The 23,695-nt window shown below is 41.6% G+C and overlaps 1 protein-coding gene across 5 annotated transcripts in view; it reads right to left on the reverse strand.

Moving 5' to 3' along the window:
• The window catches only part of EPB41L4A (erythrocyte membrane protein band 4.1 like 4A), a 222,784-nt gene that overhangs the window by 28,284 nt on the left and 170,805 nt on the right, over positions 1 to 23,695 (reverse strand). For all 5 annotated transcript variants that reach the window (XM_043514706.1, XM_038402800.2, XM_038402801.2 and 2 more), the window contains 3 exons: positions 21,001 to 21,114; positions 14,349 to 14,396; positions 11,396 to 11,473 (listed from right to left, as the gene is read on the reverse strand). In XM_043514706.1, the coding sequence (XP_043370641.1) occupies positions 11,396 to 11,473; positions 14,349 to 14,396; positions 21,001 to 21,114 (240 nt within the window). The remainder of the gene's footprint in view (positions 1 to 11,395; positions 11,474 to 14,348; positions 14,397 to 21,000; positions 21,115 to 23,695) is intronic.

Here is a 23,695-nt window from a genome sequence, read left to right on the forward strand (position 1 = left end):
TATTTATGCAGATGATGTATGCTCTTGGGTGAACACCGTAAGAATATGAAGGCTCACCTGACCGCTGAAGTTCCATTTCAAACATATTTGAGAATATATCTGCTTAATATTTTTTGTGCTACACTCTAGAGATGTGATCAGATTTCTATGAATATAACCAATAAGAAGGCAATGGTAGTATACATAATACCTAATAACTTCATACATTTTCTTTTGACCACAGCATGAAAATACAGGGCATGCATCTTTTATTATTTAAATATATTCAGAATATTATGCTGTAATTTATTTACATAATTTTGCCTCAGAATAAAATATACAAAGGTTGTATTGAAATCTAATGTGTTTATTAAGAATGCTTAAATATTTGTTGTTCTCTTAATCCTAACCTTCACCATTTTCACTGTTTTTACAAGGCCTCATATTTACTCTTGATTTTTCTTTGCATACTTATGCTAGATTTGCTTTCAACTGATACTCGTGAATATTGTGTCCATCTGTTCGTTTGTCAAGACCAAAAAGAGTACAATTTAGTGCTCATTTCTGCAATGTGCCTGATCCACAGCACTGGAAAATGAACTCATATTTATCAACAAAACAGATACAGCCTGGGCTGTGGCAGCACAAATTTCTCCACGTCATCCTGCTACTTTAATATTGATCTGGCTGAATTACCTCTGCTCGTAAGAAGATACAGTAAAAAGAATCAGTGTCCATATCCATTCCATACTTTTGAATACCTGCTAAAACTGCTTACAAAGGTTGCAATTGACTATAGCCGGTGTTTTCCCTTTATCTGGCCACAGGGAACAAAACTAAGACCAACAGCTCATTTCAGATATGTTATCAAGTAGCTGTCAGATTGGTAATGACTTTTGATCTGGGCTCAAATCAAATTGGTAACCGAGAGGTAAAAGACTCTATATCATTAACATTCTTATATGCCATCCAGTCCTGAAATCATAAAATATTACAAAAATACATGTGAGCTATGAAATATTTAGCTCTTTAATCTGAACAGAAGAAAGGCTAGATAAAAGAGCAAATTCTTTTTATTCTTAAGAAAATGATAAATAATAAACGCCACCCACATTTTCTTGCAGTTCATTCCTTATATTGCAAGAGTTTCTTACTAAGTGTTTCTCTGTGTTAGCTGGCTTGTAGCTAACTTCCTTTATTTGCTAGTGGACCTCCCTGAACAACAACTTATTGAGCCCAAAGCCTTGCAGGGAAAAAACCAACAGCATCCTTCTAAGAGAAGATACAAGAAAGTTAAATACCCAGTGATCACTGACACTCCATTGAGTGTTTCATCCTAACTTCCTGTTTCAACTAGCAAACAAGTCATCCATACACACTAGCTTATTATTAGTTGAGCATGTCACAAGACCTTTCTCTGATTTAAGTAATCACTACAAAAATCTCATTGATCAATATTCCTCCTACCAGTATATTGGAAAACCACAAAAGATTTCTAATATCTCTTTAACAACTGCAATTCGTAGCTGGATTATTATTATTATTGTAAATCCTTTATATAGTGCCATAAATTTACACTGTGTTTTACAAACAGAATAAGACATACCACTGCTTTGATTTTATATATAAATAAAATAATTATTGCTAAGTGCTTTGATATATCTCATAAATAACTTATTGAGCATAGCACTGTATATGAAATAATGGGTAGCACTAGTAGCTTGTATTAGCAGCATTATCTTATTTATATGATTCCCCTTGGGACAAAAGACAGGGCTCCATTAATGCTGTTCTGCTTAGCTAATGCAATATCAAAACTCATTAGAACCCAGTTCACTATAAATTGAAGATGTCATCTTAAAAACTACGAGGAGTCTGGTGGTTCCTTAAAGACTCACAGATATATTTGGGCATAAGCTTTCAGGCATTGGCACTCTTACAGCAGGATTATCTGGCTATTTGGATTCTCTCCTCAGAACCTATGCTACCAGCATTCCTAGCTATCTTCGAGACACCACCGACTTCCTGAGGAAACTACCATACATTGGTGATCTTCCTGAAAACACCATCCTGGCCACCATGGATGTAGAAGCTCTTTACACCAATATTTCACACGAGGATAGACTACAAGCTGTCAGAAACAGTATCCCTGATGAGGCCATGGCACACCTGATGGCTGGACTTTGTCCTCACCCACAACCATTTCAGATTTGGGGACAACTTTCCTTTCACATCAGCAGGACTGCTGACCCAGAAGCCTGAAGTCACCTACTACAGGACAGGCCCAACAAGGAAAATAACCGAACACCACTGGCCATCATGTACAGCCCCCAGCGAAAACCTCTCCAGCACATCATCTACGATCTACAACCTATCCTGGAAAACAATCCCTCACTCTCACAAACCTTGGGAGGCAGGCCAATTCTCTCTTACAGAGAGCCCCCAAACCTGAAGCAAATACTCACCAGCAACTACACACCACACCACAGAAACACTAACCCAGGAACCAATCCCTCTATCAAATCCCATTGCCTACTCTGTCCCCATATCTACTCTAGCGACACCATCAGAGGACCCAAGCACATGAGACACACCATCAGGGGCTCATTCACCTGCACATCTACTAATGTGATATATGCCATCATGTGTCAGCAATGCCGCTCTGCCATGTACATTGGCCAAAACGGACAGTCTCTATGTAAAAGAATAAATGGACACAAATCAGACATCAGGAATGGTAACATAAAAAAGCCAATAGGAGAACACTTCAATCTCCCTGGACATTCTATAACTGATTAAAAAGTAGCCATCCTTGAACAAAAAAACTTCAAAAACAGACTTGAAAGAGAAACTGCAGAGCTACAATTCATTTGCAAATTTAACACTATTAATTTGGTCTTGAATAGGGACTGGGAGTGGCTGGCTCACTACAAAAGCAATTTTCCCTCTCTTAAAAAAAGAAAAGGAGTACTTGTGGCACCTTAGAGACTAACAAATTTATTTGAGCATAAGCTTTCATGAGCTACAGCTCACTTCATCGGATGCATTCGGTGGAAAATACAGTGGGGAGATTTATATATACACACAGAGAACATGAAACAATGGGTTTTATCATACACACTGTAAGGAGAGTGATCACTTAAGATGAGCTATTACCAGCAGGAAGGAGGGGGGAAAGGAGGAAAACCTTTTGTAGCGATAATCAAGGTGGGCCATTTCCAGCAGTTAACAAGAACGTCTGAGGAACAGTGGGGTGGGGGGAGAAATAACATGGGGAAATAGTTTTACTTTACATAATGACTCATCCATTCCCATTCTCTATTCAAGCCCAAGTTAATTGTATCCAGTTTGCAAATTCATTCCAATTCAGCAGTCTCTCGTTGGAGTTTGTTTTTGAAGTTTTTTTGTTGAAGGATAGCTACTCTCAAGTGTGTAATCGAGTGACCAGAGAGATTGAAGTGATCTCCGACTGGTTTTTGAATGTTATAATTCTTGACGTCTGATGTGTCCATTTATTCTTTTACATAGAGACTGTCCAGTTTGACCAATGTACATGGCAGAGGGGCATTGCTGGCACATGATGGCATATATCACATTGGTAGATGCGCAGGTGAACGAGCCTCTGATAGTGTGGCTGATGTGATTAGGCCCTATGATGGTGTCCCCTGAATCGATATGTGGACAGAGTTGGCAATGGGCTTTGTTGCAAGGATAGGTTCCTGGGTTAGTGGTTCTGTTGTGTGGTGTGTGGTTGCTGATGAGTATTTGCTTCAGGTTGGGGAGCTGTCTATAAGCAGGGCCTGTCTGGCCTGTCTCCCAAGATCTTTGAGTGTGATGGGTCGTCCTTCAGGATAGGTTGTAGATCCTTGATGATGCGTTGGAGAGGTTTTAGTTGGGGGCTGAAGGTGATAGCTAGTGGTGTTTGTTATTTTCTTTGTTGGGCCTGTCCTGTAGTAGGTGACTTCTGGGTACTCTTCTGGCTCTGTCAATCTGTTTCTTCACTTCAGCAGGTGGGTACTGTAGTTGTAGGAATGCATGATAGAGATCTTATAGGCGTTTGTCTCTGTCTGAGGGGTTGGAGCAAATGCGATTATATCTTAGAGCTTGGCTGTAGACAATGGATCGTGTGGTGTGATCTGGATGAAAGCTAGAGGCATGTAGGTAGGAATAGCGGTCAGTAGGTTTCCGATATAGGGTGGTGTTTATGTGACCATCGCTTATTAGCACCGTAGTGTCCAGGAAGTGGATCTCTTGTGTGGACTGGTCCAGGCTGAGGTTGATGGTGGGATGGAAATTGTTGAAATCCTGGTGGAATTCCTCAAGGGCTTCTTTTCCATGGGTCCAGATGATGAAGATGTAGCGCAAGTAGAGTAGGGGCAGTAGGGGATGAGAGCTGAGGAAGCGTTGTTCTAAGTCAGCCATAAAAATGTTGGCATACTGTGGGGCCATGTGGGTACCCATCGCAATGCCTCTGATTTGAAGGTGTACTTTGTCCCCAAATGTGAAATAGTTATGGGTGAGGACAAAGTCACAAAGTTCAGCCACCAGGATAGCCGTGACAGTATTGGGGATACTGTTCCTGACGGCTTGTAGTCCATCTTTGTGTGGAATGTTGGTGTAGAGGGCTTCTACATCCATAGTGGCTAGGATGGTGTTTTTAGGAAGATCACCGATGGATTGTAGTTTCCTCAGGAAGTCAGTGGTGTCTCAAAGATAGCTGGGAGTGCTAGTAGCATAGTGCCTGAGGAGGGAGTCTACATAGCCAGACAATCCTACTGTCAGGGTGCCAATGCCGGAGATGATGGGGCGTCCAGGATTTCCAGGTTTATGGATCTTGGGTAGCAGATAGAATACCCCAGGTCGGGGTTCCAGGGGTGTATCTGTGCGGATTTGTTCTTGTGCTTTTTCAGGGAGTACCTTGAGCAAATGCTGTAGTTTCTTTTGGTAACCCTTAGTGGGATCAGAGGGTAATGGCTTGTAGAAAGTGGTGTTGGAGAGCTGCCTAGTAGCCTCTTGTTCATATTCAGACCTATTCATGACGATGACAGCACCTCTTCTGTCAACCTTTTTGATTATGATGTCAGAGTTGTTTCTGAGGCTGTGGATGGCATTGTGTTCTGCACGGCTGAGGTTATGGGGCAAGTGATGCTGCTTTTCCACAACTTCAGCCCGTGCACGTCGGCGGAAGCACTCTATGTAGAAGTCCAGTCTGTTATTTCGACCTTCAGGAGGAGTCCACCCAGAATCCTTCTTTTTGTAGTGTTGGTAGGATGGTCCCTGTGGCTTAATACGTTGGTTAGAGGTGTGTTGGAAATATTCTTTGAGTCGGAGATGTTGAAAATAGGATTCTAGGTCACCACAGAACTGTATCATGTTTGTCGGGGTGGAGGGGCAAAAGGAGAGGCCCTGAAATAGGACAGATTCTTCTGCCTCTCTTGGTATTGACTCCTCCTCATCAGTTATTGGGAGTGGACTACATCCACCTTGACTGAATTGGCCCTGTCAACACTGGTTCTCCACTTGTAAGGTAACTCCCTTCTCTTCATGTGTCAGTATATTTATGCCTCCATCTGTAATTTTCACTCCATGCATCTGAAGAAGTGGGTTTTTTAACCATGAAAGCTTATACACAAATAAATCTGTTAGTCTTTAAGGTGCCACCGGACTCCTTGTTTTTTTGTGGATTCAGACTAACACAGCTACCCCTCTGACACTTGACATCTTAAAAACTGACAGTGTCAAGCAGTTTAGGTGCACAATTTACATTTTTGTAAATGTAAAATCCTGTCCTTATAGAAGTTTAAAGACTCCTTAAGGAGCACAGAAGTTTTAAAAGACACTTTTAAGAGTTAAAAGCCTTTTATATAGAAAACAGAAGCATTTGGGCTCATATGAAATAGAATTTCAACTCCTATTGATCCTGATGGGATTAAAAAGATATCGCAGAAAAATAACTGAATAAAAGAGAAATATAACTAACTTTAAAGATGTTCTAAGAATTTCCCACCACAGACAAAAGCCACATCACCATAAATTGAAGAAGGTTTACAACCCTCCTGCATACACATAAGCAGATAGTAAGTTCATGGGCTGAAAATGTGGCCAAAACCATCCCACAAAGGTATTGAGCCAATCAAAAGGTGACAGCAGCTATTTGGATGCAGTCAAGCCCCTGAAAGAGGTGCATCTTCCATCTTCTGTAAGACTATGGAAAGAGAAGAGTATAAATCTATCTGAACTTAGATACCAGCTCAGCACACTATTTCTGCCTGGTCAGCCCCTCTTGTCCAACCAAACAAATAGGTGCAAGACGACAAAGAACAAAGAAGCCACAACACAACATCCAAAAGAAGTAACCTTCCAGCCCAGCACTCCTTCTGGAAGATGATGACATCACCAAGACTTCAGTATCATTGGTGAGACAATCTGCAAAATCATTGCCAAAGTCAAGGGATTATATATAAACTGTTCTTGTAATAATAGTAATGGGATACTGAAATGCTATGGTAATTTAAGCCATTAACATCTTCTCCATTAAACATTGGATCATTCATACTGTGGACTCCTAGAATCATAGAATATTAGGGTTGGAAGAGACCTCAGGAGGTCATCCAGGCAAATCCCCTGCACACAGCAGGATCAACACCAACTAAATCATCCCAGCCAAGGCTTTGTCAAGCCAGGCCTTAAAAATCTCCAAGGATGGAGATTCCATCACCTCCCTAGGTAACCCATTCCAGTGTTTCACCACCTTCCTAGTGAAATAGTGTTCCCTAATATCCAATCTAGATCTCCCCCACTGCAACTTGAGACCACTGCTCCTTGTTCTGTCATCTGCCACCACTGAGAACAGCCAAGCTCCATCATCTTTGGAACCCTCCTTCAGGTAGTTGAAGGCTCCTGCTATCAAATCCCCCCTCACTCTTCTCTTCTGCAGACTAAATAACCCGTTCCCTCAGCCTCTCCTCGTAAGTCATGTGCCACAGCCCCCTAATCATTTTCACTGCCCTCTGCTGGACTCTCTCCAATTTGTCCACATCCCTTCTGTAGTGGGGGGACTAAAACTGGATGCAATACTCCAGGTGCGGCCTCACCAGTGCTGAATAGAGGGGAATAATTACTTCCCTTGATCTGCTGGCAATGCTCCTACTAATACAGACTAATATGCCATGGGCCTTCTTGGCAACGAGGGCACACTGCTAAGTCATATCCAGCTTCTCATCCACTGTAATCCCTAGGTCCTTTTCTGCAGAACCACTGCTTAGCCAGTCGGTCCCCAGCCTGTAGTAGTGCATGGGATTCTTCCTTCCTAAGTGCAGGACTTTGCACTTGCCCTTGATGAACCTCATTAGATTTCTTTTGGCCCAATCCTCCAATTTGTCTAGGTCACTCTGGACCCTATCCCTACCCTCCAGCATACCTACCTCTCCCCCCATCTTAGTGTCATCTGCAAACTTGCTGAGGGTGCAATTCATCCCATCATCCAGATCTTTGATAAAGATGTTTAACAAATCTGGCCCTAGGACCGACCCCGGGGCACTCCGCTTGATAATGGCTGCCAACTAGACAACAAGCCGTTGATCACTGCCCACTGAGCTCAACAATCTAGACAGCTTTCTATCCACCTCATAGTCCATTCATCCAATCCATACTTTTTTAACTTGCTGGCAAGAATACTGTGGGAGACTGTATCAAAAGCTTTGCTAAAGTCAAGATATATCACATCCACCGCTTTCCCCATATCCACAGAGCCAGTTATCTCTTCATAGAAGGCAATCACGTTGGTCAGGCTTGACTTGCCCTTGGTGAATCCATGTTGACTGTTCCTGATCACCTTCCTCTCCTCCAAGTGCTTCAAAATGGATTCCTTGAGGATCTGATTTTGCCAGGGACTGAAGTGAGGCTGAAATGAACAAGTCTGTGGTTCCCCAGGTTCTCTTTCTTCCCTTTTTTAAATATGGGCACTATATTTGCCTTTTTCCAATCATCCGGGACCTCCCCCAATCACCACAAATTTTCAAAGATAATGGCCAATGGCTCTGCAATTACACCAGCCAACTCCCTCAGCACCCTCGGATGTATTAGATCTGGACCCAGGGACTTGTGCACATCCAGCTTTTCTAAATAGTCCTTAACCTGTTCTTTCACTGAGGGCTGCTCACCTACTCCCCATACTGTGTTCCCAAGTGCAGCAGTCTGGGAGCTGACCTTGTCTGGGAAGACTGACACAAAAAAAGTATTGAGTACTTCAGCTTTTTCCACATCTGTCACTATGTTGCCTCCCCCATTCAGTAAGGATCCCACACTTTCCCTGACCTTCTTCTTGTTGCTAACATACCTGTAGAAACCTTTCTTGTTACCCTTCATATCCCTTGCTAGCTGGACCTCCAATTGTGTCTTGGCCTTCCTGATTACACCCCTGCATGCTCTAGCAATATTTTTATACTCCTCCCTAGTCATCTGTCCAAATTTCCACTTCTTGTAAGCTTCCTTTTTGAGTTTAAGCTCACTGAAGATTTCACTGTTAAGCCAAGCTGGTTGCCTGCCATATTTGCTATTGTCAAAGTTCCTTCCCCACTCTGAACTCTAGGGTACAGATGTGGGAACCTGCATGAAAACCTCCTAACCTTACTTTTACCAGCTTAGGTTAAAACTTCCCCAAGATACAAACTATTTTACCCTTTGCCCTTGGACTTTCACTGCCACCACCAAACATTTAACTGGTTACTGGGAAAGAGTTGTTTGGAAATGTCTTTCCCCGCCAAAATCCTCACCAAAACCTTGCACACCCCTTCCTGGGGAAGGTTTGATAAAAATCCTCACCGATTTGCATAGGTGACCACAGACCCAAATCCTTGGATCTTAAGAACAATGAAAAAAGCATTCAGTTTCTTACAAGAAGAATTTTCATATAAGAAAAGGTAAAAAGAATCACCTCTGTAAAATCAGAATGGTAAATACCTTACAGGGTAATTAGATTCAAAACAGAGAATCCCTCTAAGCAAAACCTTAAGTTACAAAAAGACACAGACAGGAATATCCATTCTATTCAGCACAGCCTATTTTCTCAGCCATTTAAAGAAATCATAATCTAACGCATATCTAGCTAGATTACTTACTAAGTTCTAAGACTCCATTCCTGTTCTGTCCCCGGCAAAAGCATCACACAGACAGACAGACCCTTTGTTTCTCACTTTCAAAAGCTGGTGGGGAGGATCTTGTCTCCTCATTGGTCATTTTGGTCAGGTGCCAGCGAGGTTATCCTAGCTTCTTACCTCTTTACAGGTGAAAGGGTTTTTCCTCTGGCCAGGAGGGATTTTAAAGGTGTTTACCCTTCCCTTTATTTTTATGACAGCTATTCTTTCTGCACTTCAGAATTGTTTGTTCCTGTGCCCTCAATAAGGCTTCTTTAAAATACAGCCAGTTCTCCTGAACTCCTTGCCACCTCATATTAGCTTCCTAGGGGATCCTGCCCATCAGTTCCCTAAGGGAGTCTAAGTCTGCTTTTCTGAAGCCCAGGGTCCATATTTTGCTACTCTCTTTTCTTCCTTTTGTGAGGATCCTGAATTGAACCATCTCATGGTCACTGCTGCCTAGGTTGCCACCCACTTCTACTTCCCCTACCAATTCTTCCCTCATATCCATAGAGAGAAGACATAAGCTAACTTTGGCAAACAGAGAGAACCAGTGGGTTTTACTCATGAATTTGCTTTTCAATAACATGCCTGCAAATGAATCAGTGAGTTTACAAGAAATATAGTTATTTCAACTGAATAACTCTTGAATGACTTCTTAAGAATCTGAGTTAAATATTTTCTTCGTTTTCATAGGTCTTAGTTAATACTACCAACAACCTAGCCCTTACACAGCACTTTTCAATAATAGATCTCAAAGCACTTTACAAAGCAGGTCAGTATCATTTGCTGCCCTATTGAAGAGATGTGGAAACTGAGGGGCACAGACGGGGAAGTGACGTGCCCAAGGCCACCCAGCAGGCTCGCGGTAGAGCTGGGAACAGAAACCAGGTCTCATGAGTCTACAGCTAGTGCTCTATCCACTAGACTACACTTCCCCTAGTTAAGTTCACTTACCTCTGCCTATTTATAAACTGTTTATGTTATCCATGATAAACCAAACCAGATTCACCAAGCCTGAAACAAAATTCCTTTGTTCATGTATAAACTGTGTTAGTTATCTATGGTACACTAAAACAGGACTCACTACTGATTTGGGGAATAATATATTTTGGTCTTATCTTACCTAGAGAAGAATGTCCCCAGCAGGATGGAACCACTCTCTAATATATAATATCTCTGTTAAGAGCTATCCACAGAACCATACAAAAGAGATTGTGTCTGAAGTAACCATTGCTTACTGCTTGTTTATGTTCTGGTTTCTTTTGTCTTTATTTTCTTTTTCTTTCTTTTCCTTTCTTTAATAATAAAATAGTCATAGTTAATAACAGTGATTATTCTGCCTGTCTTCAATCATGGTATCCCCTCAGGTGTGGCAGGCAACCCATGTAATTAAAATAGTGGAGGTTAAATCCTTGAAATGGCATTAAAAGAAGCAGATATTAAAATTCAGCCTACCATTTCTCGTTTCTCTAGGCTGTACTTTAAAAAAAATTGGATAAAAATATTTGACGCCCAACACCTTAAAACATCCCTGTCTACTCCGAACACACCAGCCACAACCAAGTAATCAGTGCACAGTAAGTAAGGAATTTGATTTGACTGGAGCCAACAAATATTTGGGTTCAAGACAGTGATGGGAAAGTTGAACTAAGTTTTCTTTTAGAAGAGATTGCAGTAAAAAGAAATGGAAATGGGGTCATTCAGATCTAAGACCATGATTCCATTCCCTTCTGCAGAGACAATGCTGACAATGTGCTGGAGTAATGACATCCTCTTGACACACTCTTTTCTTTTACAAATAGACTTTGTTCTTTGAATGGTAGAGTGGGTTGTTTCCCTTCAATTTTAGTAACATTTTGAGATGCTGACAATTCACAAGTATATGTGAATGTCATACACTACACTGCCAGAGATTATATGCATCCATAGTCATTAGAACACTTCATTTTTTGATCACAATATATTAAAAATGCAAATCTGTTGTAAACTTCTTCATATAATTGATTGCATGGGGTGCATTAACAATGAATTCTTTCCAAATGACCAGTATGGGGACTAGAATTGATTGCACACACATACGTATATGTGCTTCTCTAATTAAATTACTTATATGCAATTTTGAGCTTTAAGTTGCCACACTATGTTTCAGTGAGATTGTATAAAACTAGAGCAAGTTAATATAGTCTATAGAAAGATCAGCAGAAAAACAGAACTGTTCGAGAAATATTAACAATCTATTTGTGTTTTGTATTTCAATGCCTGCAGTAATTAAAGTTTACCTGTTTCTCTTCTTCCGATGCTCCCGGTTAGAATTTTCTGACTCACTACCACTGCTTGTATTACAACGAGATCGTGACCTAGGGAGTGGAACAGTAAATCAGGAACTAAGAACAAGAATCATCCATTAGTTCACTCTCAATATTAACTATGTAACATTTTGTAATTAAGACTTTATAAAATAAAGAGCTTGTGTTCATTTGTTTCCTATTATTAGAATGTCCATAATACTGTAAAGTTCTGTACAAGTCTATGAACAATATCCAACAAGAAAGAAGTAGGAAATAGTAGAGATGCCGAGAGAATGTAAAACTTTGTCTACACTTGAAAGTGATTTCAGAGTATGTTTTTCCGTGTTAATGATCAGAAACAATTGTTTTGAAAGCAGATGTCCACACTGCTGTGTTTTCTAGGCTTTAGCTACTTACATTTTGGACCACTCAGTTCACACAGTACTGCATTTCTTTAAAATAACTGCACAGCCTTCAGGATGGGCATCCCACTGTGTAGTCACAGAAACATAGAAATGTAGGGCTGGAGGGGACCCCAAGAGGTCAGCTAGTCCAGTCCCCTGTGCTGAGGCTGGACCAAGTAAACCTAGACCACCCCTGATAGGTGTCTGTCTAACCTGATGGGGATTCCACAACCTCCCTTGGTAACCTATTCAAGAGCTTAATTACCCTCTTTACAGTTAGAAGGATAGCTATGCTACATTTCCCTTACTGCAGATTAAGCCGATTTACTTCTTGTCCTACCATCAGTGGACATGGAAAATTGATCACTTCACTCTTTATAACAGCCCTTGATATATCTGAAGAGTGTTGTCAGGTCCCCCTCCCACCCTGGTCTTCTTTTCTCAAGACTAAACGTGCCCAGTTTTTTAAATCTTTCCTCATAGGTCAGGTTTTCTAAACTTTTTGTAAGTGTTTTGTTCTCCCGTATATTCTCTCCAATTTGTCCACATCTTTCCTAAAGTGTGGCACCCAGAACTGGACACACTACTCCAGCAGAGGCCTCACCACTGATAAGCAGAGTGGAACAATTACCTTCCATATCTTACATACAACACGCCTTTTAATACATCTCAGAATGGTATTAGCCTTTTTTCACAACTGCATTACATTTTTGATTCATATTTAATTTATGATCCACTATAACCCCTAGATCTTTTTCAGCAATCCTAGCACCTAGCCAGTTATTCCCAATTTTGTAGCTGTGCATTTCATTTTTCCTCCCTAAGATTCCCTACTTTGCACTAGTCTTTATTGAATTTCATATTGTTGATTTCAGACAAACTCTCTGATTTGTCAAGATCCTTTTGAATTCTAATCCTGTCCTCCAAAGTGCTTGGAACCTCTCCCAGTTTGGTATCATCAGCAAATTTTATAAGCATGTTCTTTACTCCATTACCCAAATCATTAATGAAACTATTGAATGTTCTCCTGCTAGGCTCTAGGCATTCTGAGCTCCTTCTTGCTGCACGTTTTGGCACACCTACCAGAGCCCACTACAATTCTAGGACTTGGGGACAAACCAAAAAATTCTGATGATTCCTCTCCTTTCACCCTATCATTTCTTGGAGTGGCTTCTCTCTTTGAGCCACTGCTTCTGGACTCTCCCAATTAGCACCTTCCTCGCTTATCAAGCCTTTCACTGGCCACTTGGACAGGAGAAAGGAGCTGTTTAACTATACCCTGAGCTTGCTGCATTTTGTACAACCTCTGAGACAGCAAGCAAGAGAGCCCTCACCAATGTGTGGGAGGAAGAGCTGGAGAGATTTTCTGGATGTTATGAACAGCCAGAGAAATTACCTTTATTGAATGATGCAACTGGTCAAGGCACAGGGTCAGTGACGTGTTGTGTTCCTATTTTGAGGCTAGACTGTTATATCTTTGTGTAAGGATTTCATGTTGCTTTCTAAAAAAGATCTTTGGAAATTTTCAACCAATTTCATGACATTTTTAAAAACAAAAGTACGGCCAGACTGGGTCAGACCAATGGTCCATCTAGCCCAGTATCCTGTCTTTCAACAGTGGCCAGTGACAGATGCTTCAGAAGGAATGAACAGAATGGCAATTATCGAGTGATCCCTCTCATCCAGTCCCAGCTTCTGACAGTCAGAGGGAAACCCTGAGCATGGGGTTGCGTCCCTGACCATTTTGGCTAATAGCCACTGGTGTGTGAATTTACCATGAGCTGGATCACACAGGGGTGCATCTGGCTCACACCAGCATTTAAACAGTGTGGTGACAGCCAGTCTAGATGACCCCAGAAGAGTAGAGGGCACACAGGTAAACAGACAGGCTGACCCAGGTGTGCAGCAAAGTAATGTGGGATTGCAGTAGGAGGTGAAACAGTTGAATTGAAATAGGGATGTGTTCACACCTAACTTCTTGTGAGAAAACTCATCCTGAATGTTGGTAAACTCGCTTCCAACGGGAGTTAATTACAGTAGGTTGAGACACCAGATAATTCTAAACAAAAAGTGTGTGTAGAGGCAATGCAATTTATCCTGAAAACCTCAAGTTGATCCAAAATAACTTTCAAGTGTAGACAAGCGCTTAGTAAACTTTCACGAGGCGGTATAGTACGGTAGGGTAACTTCTAGGGAATTTTGCCATGGTGAGTCTAGAAGCAGTAACTGAGGTCGTACTATGAAGCTTTTCAGCAGACAAAGGATACTTATATAATTTTACATGGGTGGGATTCAACACATTTTTAAATGATCCAGTAAAAAAACTAATACAAAGCTCTAAATGTAGCAATTTAGACAGATGGATAAGTAAAAAATAGACAACTTTGTGCTATTGTAGGTTATTAAAGTATTGTAATTAAACAACATTCTGTATGCTACCATTTTGTTGTTTGTATTAGAATATAATTCATCCCTACTGAGACAAATACAGAAGTCTCCAATATTCTCTTTCCAACCTCTCCTTGTCAAATAATATTTACCTTCTCCTTTGCTTTAAATCTGAATCTTCACCACTGTACTGGGCTTTCCTATGACAAAGATAATTAAGGAAGTTTTGAATGAAACATTATTGGTCACTAGAAGTCTAATATTAATAGACACTCACCTTCTCCAACAAAGCCTTCAGAAAGAAAATAGTTGATGCATGTAAAGCACTTGGAGGATCAAAGTATTCTTATACCATTTTAAAAACTACCATAAGCACATGGAACACTGGTGAGTTATTTGTGAGATCTGAAATTTATTTTCTAAAGAGTGCTGAAGGAATTTAAAAAACTTAGAATGACGTAAGTGGACTTTGCAAATAAACAGAAGGAAAAAACAGTCTGATCAGGTTGTGATTCTACTGAGTTTAACAGTGTCCTTTAAAAGTGGCCCGAAAAAGATTTTTCATTGAGCTTGTGCCCACTTTTGCTTTTGTATGATGTATAAAGAAGAGATTGATTTTTTTCTCTGTTTTTTTACAATAAAAATATGAGGAATGTCAAGTTTGGTTCTCCCCGGTTTATTTGGAGGACCTCCTAGGGGAACGAGGTCAAACAGCAAAACTTAAAATGTTTGTACACCAATGCGAGGAGCCTAGGTAACAAAATGGAGGAACTAGAGCTACTGGTGCAGGAAGTGAAACCAGATATTATAGGGATAACAGAAACATTGTGGAACAGTAGTCATGACTGGATTACAGGTATTGAAGGGTATGTGCTGTTTAGGAAAGACAGAAATAAAGGTAAAGGTGGTGGAGTAGCATTGTATATCAATGATGAGGTAGAATGTAAAGAAATAAGAAGTGATGCAATGGATAAGACAGAGTCTGTCTGGGCAAAAATTACATTGGGGAAGAAAATTAGTAGAGCCTCCCCTACGATAGTGCTTGGGGTGTGCTATAGACCTCCGAGATCGAATTTGGATATGGATAGAGCCCTTTTTAATGTTTTTAATAAAGTAAATACTAATGGAAACTGCGTGATCATGGGAGACTTTAACTTCCCAGATATAAACTGGAGGACCAGTGCTAGTAATAATAATAGGGCTCAGATTTTCCTAGATGCGATAGCTGATGGATTCCTTCATCAACTAGTTGCTGAACCGACTAGAGGGGATGCCATTTTAGATTTGATTTTGGTGAGTAGTGAGGACCTCATAGAAGAAATGGTTGTAGGGGATAATCTTGGTTCAAGTGATCATGAGCTAATTCAGTTCAAACTGATCGGAAGAATTAACATAAATAAATCTGCAACTAGGGTTTTCGATTTCAAAAGGGCTGACTTTCAAAAATTAAGGAAATTAGTTAGGGAAGTGGATTGGACTGAAGAATTTATGGATCTAAATGTAGAAGAGGCCTGGGATTACTTTAAATCAAAGCTGCAGAAGCTATCGGAAGCCTGCCTCCCAAGAAAGGGGAAAAAATTCATAGGCAGGAGTTGTAGACCAAGCTGGATGAGCAAGCATCTTAGAGAGGTGATTAAGAAGAAGCAGAAAGCATACAGGAAGTGGAAGATGGGGAGGGATCAGCAAGGAAAGCTACCTTATTGAGGTCAGAACATGTAGGGATAAAGTGAGACAGGCTAAAGTTCAAGTAGAGTTGGACCTTGCAAAGGGAATTAAAACCAATAGTAAAAGATTCTATAGCCATATAAATAAGAAGAAAACTAAGAAAGAAGAAATGGGGCCACTAAACACTGAGGATGGAGTGGAGATTAAGGATAATCTAGGCATGGCCCAATATCGAAACAAATACTTTGCCTCAGTCTTTAATAAGGCTAAAGAGGATCTTGGGGATAATGGTAGCATGACAAATGGGAATGAGGATATGGAGGTAGACATTACCACATCTGAGGTAGAAGTGAAACTCAAACAGCTTAATGGGACTAAATCGGGGGGTCCAGATAATCTTCATCCAAGAATATTAAAGGAATTGGCACCTGAAATTGCAAGCCCATTAGCAAGAATTTTTAATGAATCTGTAAACTCAGGAGTTGTACCATATGATTGGAGAATTGCTAATATAGTTCCTATTTTTTAAGAAAGGAAAAAAAAGTGATCCGGAAAACTATAGGCCTGTTAGTTTGACATCTGTAGCATGCAAGGTCCTGGAAAAAATTTTGAAGGAGAAAATAGTTAAGGACATTGAAGTCAATGGTAAATGGGACAAAATACAACATGGTTTTACAAAAGGTAGATCGTGCCAAACCAACCAGATCTCCTTTTTTGAGAAAGTAACAGATTTTTTAGACAAAGGAAATGCAGTGGATCTAATTTACCTAGATTTCAGTAAGGCGTTTGATACCATGCCACATGGGGAATTATTAGTTAAATTGGAAAAGATGCGGATCAATATGAACATCGAAAGATGAATAAGGAATTGGTTAAAGGGGAGACTACAATGGGTCCTACTGAAAGGTGAACTGTCAGGCTGGAGGGAAGTTACTAGTGGAGTTCCTCAGGGATCAGTTTTGGGATCAATCTTTTTATTCCTGACCTCAGCAAAAAAGTGGGAGTGTGCTAATAAAGTCTGCAGATGATACAAAGCTGGGAGGTATTGCCAATTCAGAGAAGATCGGGATATCATACAGGAGGATCTGGATGACCTTGTAAACTGGAGTAATAGTAATAGGATGAAATTTAATAGTGAGAAGTGTAAAGTTATGCATTTAGGGATTAACAACAAGAATTTTAGTTACGAGTTGGGGACGCATCAATTAGAAGTAACGAGGAGGAGAAGGAACTTGGAGTATTGTTTGATCATAGGATGACTATGAGCCGCCAATGTGATATGGCTGTGAAAAAAGCTAATGCGGTTTTGGGATGCATCAGGAGAGGGATTTCCAGGAGGGATAAGGAGGTTTTAGTACCATTATACAAGGCACTGGTGAGACCTCATCTGGAATACTGTGTGCAGTTCTGGTCTCCCATGTTTAAAAAGGATGAATTCAAACTGGAGCAGGTACAGAGAAGGGCTACTAGGATGATCCGAGGAATGGAAAACTTGTCTTATGAAAGGAGACTCAAGGAGCTTGGCTTGTTTAGCCTAACTAAAAGAAGATTGAGGGGAGATATGATTGCTCTCTATAAATATATCAGAGGGATAAATACAGGAGAGGGAGAGGAATTATTTAAGCTCAGTACTAATGTGGACACAAGAACAAATGGGTATAAACTGGCCACCAGGAAGTTTAGACTTCAAATTAGACGAAGGTTTCTAACCATCAGAGGAGTGAAGTTTTGGAGTAGCCTTCCAAGGGAAGCAGTGGGGGCAAAAGATCTATCTGGCTTTAAGATTAAACTCGATAAGTTTATGGAGGAGATGGTATGATGGGATAATGGGATTTTGGTAAGTAATTGATCTTTAAATATTCATGGTAAATAGGCCTAATCCCCTGAGATGGGATATTAGATGGATGGGATCTGAGTTACTAGAGAAAATTCTTTCTTGGGTATCTGGCTGGTGTATCTTGCCCATATGCTCAGGGTTTAGCTGATCACCATATTTGGGGTCGGGAAGGAATTTTCCTCCAGATTGGAAGAGGCCCTGGAGGTTTTTCGCCTTCCTCTGTAGCATGGGGCATGGGTCACTTGAGGGAGGCTTCTCTGCTCCTTGAAGTCTTTAAACCTCGATTTGAGGACTTCAATAGCTCAGACATAGGTGAGGTTTTTCGTGGAAGTGGGTGGGTGAGATTCTGTGGCCTGCATTGTGCAGGAGGTCAGACTAGATGATCAGAATGGTCCCTTCTGACCTTAGTATCTATGAATCTATAAACCAGAAATGTATATTCTGAGTTCTCGCACCTTACCCAAGGAGGAGATATGGTGTTCAATCTTCAACAAGGAGGTTCCTTTTCCAAAAGTCACTGAAGTTAACCAGGCCAATTGGGGCCAGATGCTCGTGTGAATCAGTGAAGCTAAGCTGATCTACATCTGCTGAGGATCAAGTCTGAAGGTTATAAGCAACTGACAAAAGATCCTTTCCTCTCCCAATTATTGTGATGTTAGTTTTACTAGTTCTCCAGTCATCAGAGAGTCTTTCAAAGCAGACAAGTCCTGAATTTTTAAGTATTTAGAAAATAACAAAAACTTCTAGATCTTCTTTACACATTAGTATAAAGCAAAATATTGACACTTTCTTTTTTTTCCCCTTGAACTTTGCAGGTCATCTTTAACTATGCATAGATGGATGGCTATAGTTCCCTCTAAAGTCAATGACAAAGCTCTCGCATTGACTTCAGTGGGAGCAGGGTTGAGCTCTGCAAGTTAGCCAATAGAGTGCATTCAGTGTAGTAAAGTCTGACTTTTTTCTACTAAGGCTGGTAAACAGCACACAAACAGCACAATTATTCTGTTATAAGCAGATGAAAAAACAAAGAGCACTAATGAAATTCAAGACTCAGCAGGATATAATTGGGTTAACATCTGACAGTGTCCACAATCTCATGTATGAGATAAGAGTTTGAAAAACATTTCTATAATGCTGTGGCCTAAGAGAAAATGTGTTATTGGCATGACCACCTAACAATATTGTAGATATTGCAGATGCCTGTCCCAGGTAATACATGCTACACATCTCAGAAAGATCTCTTATTGCATGGTACACAAGTGTTATACTTTTCATGACATACGGTGTTATACATTGCACATCTAAATTCCCTCTTTTAAAACTGACTCCAGCGAGCATTCTGATGGCTAAAATTGAACTGAATCAGAATAATGGTCTCAGGAAAATAAAATACATTCCAAGTAAGACATTCCAAGTACATTACAAGCACCAGATACCCAGCAGGTGGAAATCAACATAATCCAGTGACTTCAATAGAGCTATGCTGGTTTATACCAGCTGAGGATCTGGCCCACAGGGTCCAGTACAGAGGTGGACAAACTGCAGCCTGCAGGCCACATCCGGCCTGTGGGACCGTCCTGCCTGGCCCTTGAGCTCCCGGCTAGGGAGGTTAGCCAGCGCTCTGGGCAGCAGGGCTTCAAGCCTCCTGCCGGGCAGCGTGGCTCTGAGATCCACCAGCTGTAGTGTATTAAATTGCTCCCTGTAGGAATGTGCTACTTATGGTGTACTACTTACAGCTGCCAGTCCTGGTGCTCTGAGCAGCATGGTAAGGGGGCGGGGAGTGGGGGGTTGGATAAGGGGCAGGAGGTTCTGGGGGGCAGTTAGAGGACAGAGAACGGGGCAGTTGAATAGGCATGGGAGTCCCGGGGGACCTGTCGGGGGAGGGGGTGTGGACAGGTGTTGGGGCAGTCAGGGGACAGAGTAGGTGGAGTTGCGGGGGGTGGTTAGGGGCTGGGGATCCTGGGATGAGGCAGTCAGGGGACAAGGAGCAGGGAGGGTTAGATGGGGCGGGAGTTCTGAAGGGGGCAGTCAGGGGACGGGAAGTGGGAGCGGGCGGGGGCCAGGCTGTTTGGGGAGGCACAGCCTTCCCAACCCAAGTGTAGTGTATTAAATTGCTCCCTGTAGGAATGTGCTACTTACGGTATACTACTTATGGCTGCCAGTCCTGGTGCTCCATAAGTACCACATTCCTATGGGGAGCAATTTAATACACTACACCAGCCCTCCATACATTTTCAGAATGCCAATGTGGCCCTCAGGCCAAAAAGTTTGCCCACCCCTGGTCTAGTATGAGGTTATCAGGCAGATTTACCTGGTGAGATCCTCACCACTGCTCACCCATTCATGCAGAATAAAAGGGCTTCAGCAGCATAAATGGTCCTCAAAACCCCATAATCCATCTGGGAGAGGATTCCCTCACCTTCAGGGCTGGTCTCTGAGGACTCCCTTTCAACCCCTCATATAAGAGCATGCTGAGGACAGTGCTCAGGGTGTTCGGGGCAGGGCTGCAGCACACAGCACTCTGGAGATTCCCAGAAGTGCTGTGGCTGACATAACTAAGATAACCCTGGAGACCTATTGAAAGTATGCTGGGGGTCTCCCCAGCCCTCGGTGCCGGCCAGGATTGCAGCTGCAAAAGGACGTTGAATTACATTAGCCCCAGTTCTTCCTGGATTGCAAGTTCGGGGCTTTGTATCTTGCACAGCACAGAATCTCACCCCATATTGTTTTATTGTATTTGACTAAGTTACTCAAATGTTTGTATAATTAAAGGAACATACCAAATAGTTCACAGCTCTGTTTTTGCAGATGTACTGTCCAGTGTTCTGAGAGTCACCAAAGGCCATACTGAGGAGTGTTTCCTTAATGGCTTCACCAGTTTAGCCTTTTTGTTGAAAACAATAGTGCAATACTGATATTCTTTATAAAATCACATTGCCAAACAAGTGGCCTCCTCTCTACATAGTGAGCAGCAGCAACTGGGATGAGCACACGGGGCAGATCATTCAAATCCACAAACCAGCTGGCACCAGCAACCACAGCAGGCAAAAGGGCTAAGTCAGCCTCCCACCTCTCCCACTGGACTTAGAAGGATTTTCCTGGGTCACAGGGGCCACACTTTCCTCCTTCCACATAGAGAGCAATAATTCTGGAATTTTTGTTCACTCATTGATTATTGGTGCAACGTCTCTTCTCTGACACAGCTCTGGATTAAGCAGCCTTTACTGAGCCCAAAGCAAGGAGAACTGCAAAAAAAGACTTCTGTTGTAAGAAGAAATTAATATAACTCTCCACATTCTTACCTTCTTCTAACTTGTTGCCCAGATTCATTTTCACTGCCACCTGATGGGTTCCGTCGTCGAGAGTAAGGAAACTTTGGTGATTTATTGCGGTCATTGGAAGAATTATACAGTCCACTAGAGTTAAACAGCAGGAGTAAACAATTGACCTCAAAAATATTAGAAGATTTAGATATCCCAGCATCATTATACAGAAATACTGTGCAGGCACATACTTAGATTTTTTAAAATAGCTGTAATGGCCATGTTAAGAATTAAGACATTTCTCTATACTGAATGGAGTGTAGATAACAAGATTTGGTCAAGCTGAGATTGAGGATATTACTGTTTTTCAGAAATAAATATATTACACTGAATCTTGAAAACAAGGGACAATTACACAGAACCCTTCAGGTTGTGGTAATTGGACATTACAGAGCGCTGCCACTGATTCAGTAGTTTTGGGCAGCCACAAAGAAGAACAGACCCATCCATTATTTCTGGCATAGGAAGATTTTGTAATAAAGAACTGTTATAGCTGAGAGCTAAACTTTCAGATACACATTTTATTTATAATGCTAGTGAAAACAGGAGACTAATCCATACTGTAATTTACATATGTAGGGACTTTAGCTCCCTCTCCCAATTAACTTTAATTAACATAAACCATCCAATTAATGCAAATGGGAGTTATGAGACCGTAACATAGATGCCCTAAAGAATAGTCCTTGTTTTGAAACTAAAAAGGGTTCCAGAGACTTTGTGCACTGAAATAAAAATGTCAGCAATTGCATCTATAAATATTAAAATCAAATATTCTATGGAACCAAACAACATGAACCTCTCAAGATATTTTCTTAATTGCAACTAACCAAAGCTCTCACTCAGGTTTCAGCTCTCCACACTACCATCCACACAGTAAAACCTATTACCTGAGTCTAGAGATGCTTTGAACACAGCTTGCTTACCTGGCTAGAGGTATAGGTCAGAGCTGAGCTCTACTTTAACTTGGGCTGGAACATGCTCACTTTGCAGTGTGGCTGCAGCCCATACCCAGGTTACATAACTCAAGTGCTGAAAGTTCTCCAATGCCTTTCCACAATTCCTCCAGGGTTGTATTTTCCTGCCCTTCTACCTATTCCCTTCCTCTAGCCCGCCAGATGTCTCCTTACAGTTTATATACACCAGACTAGCATTTATGCCCCACATTCCATGAGACCTGCTCCATTTCTGCACAGCACTCAGAGAGCACTAGAACAGAGAGGCCATCCAGGAAATCCTCATCCCATTGTGTTGCTGGCTGGTCAGAGGCTCACACTAAAGGTCTGTTGGACCTCTGGTGTTGTGTCAGTAAGGTTCATAGTTTGTCCCCAAAATCAACATATCTGTGAGAACATCGCCAAGAGACTGGCAGAGGTGGGGATTCATCAAATGGGAATACAGCACAGGAAAAGTATCAAAAACTTGGAGTGCACACTGCAGGGCAAGAGACTCCAACAGCAAGTCTGGCATCTCACCAGGAATATCATCAACTTGCTTCTGAACTCATATGGCCTCTTGATCTGCGTGTCCTGGCACCGAAGGGTCAGCACAAGCTCCTCACACAGCTCCACATAGGTAGCTTTCCTCATGTGTAGGGAAGACCCAATGCTGGTCATCCCAGGTCTGCATGATGATGTAGTCCCACCAGTCAGTTCTTGTGGTCTTGCTCGAGAACCATCAGTCATGATAAGGGGATTCACAGCAACTAAATCCTGAATCAGCTGTGCCTATTGCGCCATATCTGTATACAGTCTGCTGATCTCAGCAAGACACACACTGTTGCCTTCTCAGGATGACAAGCCACTGCCTAAATGCTCTCCACCACATTTCATGCCCTGCACTGACCAGCTATTCCAGAAATAAGAGTTGCATTAATGTCAACAGCTGGAACAGGTCATGGTCCTGAGCTGGACGCATGCCTTGCTACTTGTTGGAATGGAGGCACAGCAATGTGGAGCATGCCAAACTGGAAGTGCTTGACTTTACTGACTTCGAGGGTTAAGACTACTTTCACACAGGGGCCTAGGAAGGACAGACAAGTTCTCCCACAATATACAGCAAAATGGTCTATAAAGCTGCACAGTACTAAGAATCAGGGAGTAAGCCCGCAGAAATCCTAGTGCCTAACCTGGGTTAGTGCAGCACCAATGTAGACACAGCTACATGGGTACGACTTGAGCGTGGTTTTGCAGCATGGATGCTCACACTTGGGCTTGGCTAACTCGGGTTCCTAGACCAGATAAACTGCACTGAAGATGTACCCACAGAGACCACTTCCCCTAACACTGAAATGCAGGTGTTTCTGGGATGAAGTACAATAATGTTTCAACTGTGCATAATAACTTTACACAATGTTTTAGTGCTTGAAGTAAAAAGAATCCAATATCCAACTGAAAATGTAGGGGAAACTTAGAATTAATTACCCACATTGGGAATTTGATCAGTGACACTTAAAAGTTTCCACTCTTGTGAAAAGTGCTAAGTGATATTTAATGCTCAACTCTTCAGTTTAACACCTTGTCTGAAAGGCTGCACACCTGGCAGCCTAGTGCTCATAACCCGATGATGGCACAACGATTCAGTTCTAACTCAGGGGTGAACAACATTTGAATTGTTGAATTATCAAAACCACTTTGCAGGCCCCCTGAGTTTTCCTTGGAGATCTCCTATCTAAGCA

The sequence above is a fragment of the Dermochelys coriacea genome, chromosome 5, assembly GCF_009764565.3.
Source record: "Dermochelys coriacea isolate rDerCor1 chromosome 5, rDerCor1.pri.v4, whole genome shotgun sequence".
NCBI lineage: Eukaryota > Metazoa > Chordata > Testudines > Dermochelyidae > Dermochelys > Dermochelys coriacea.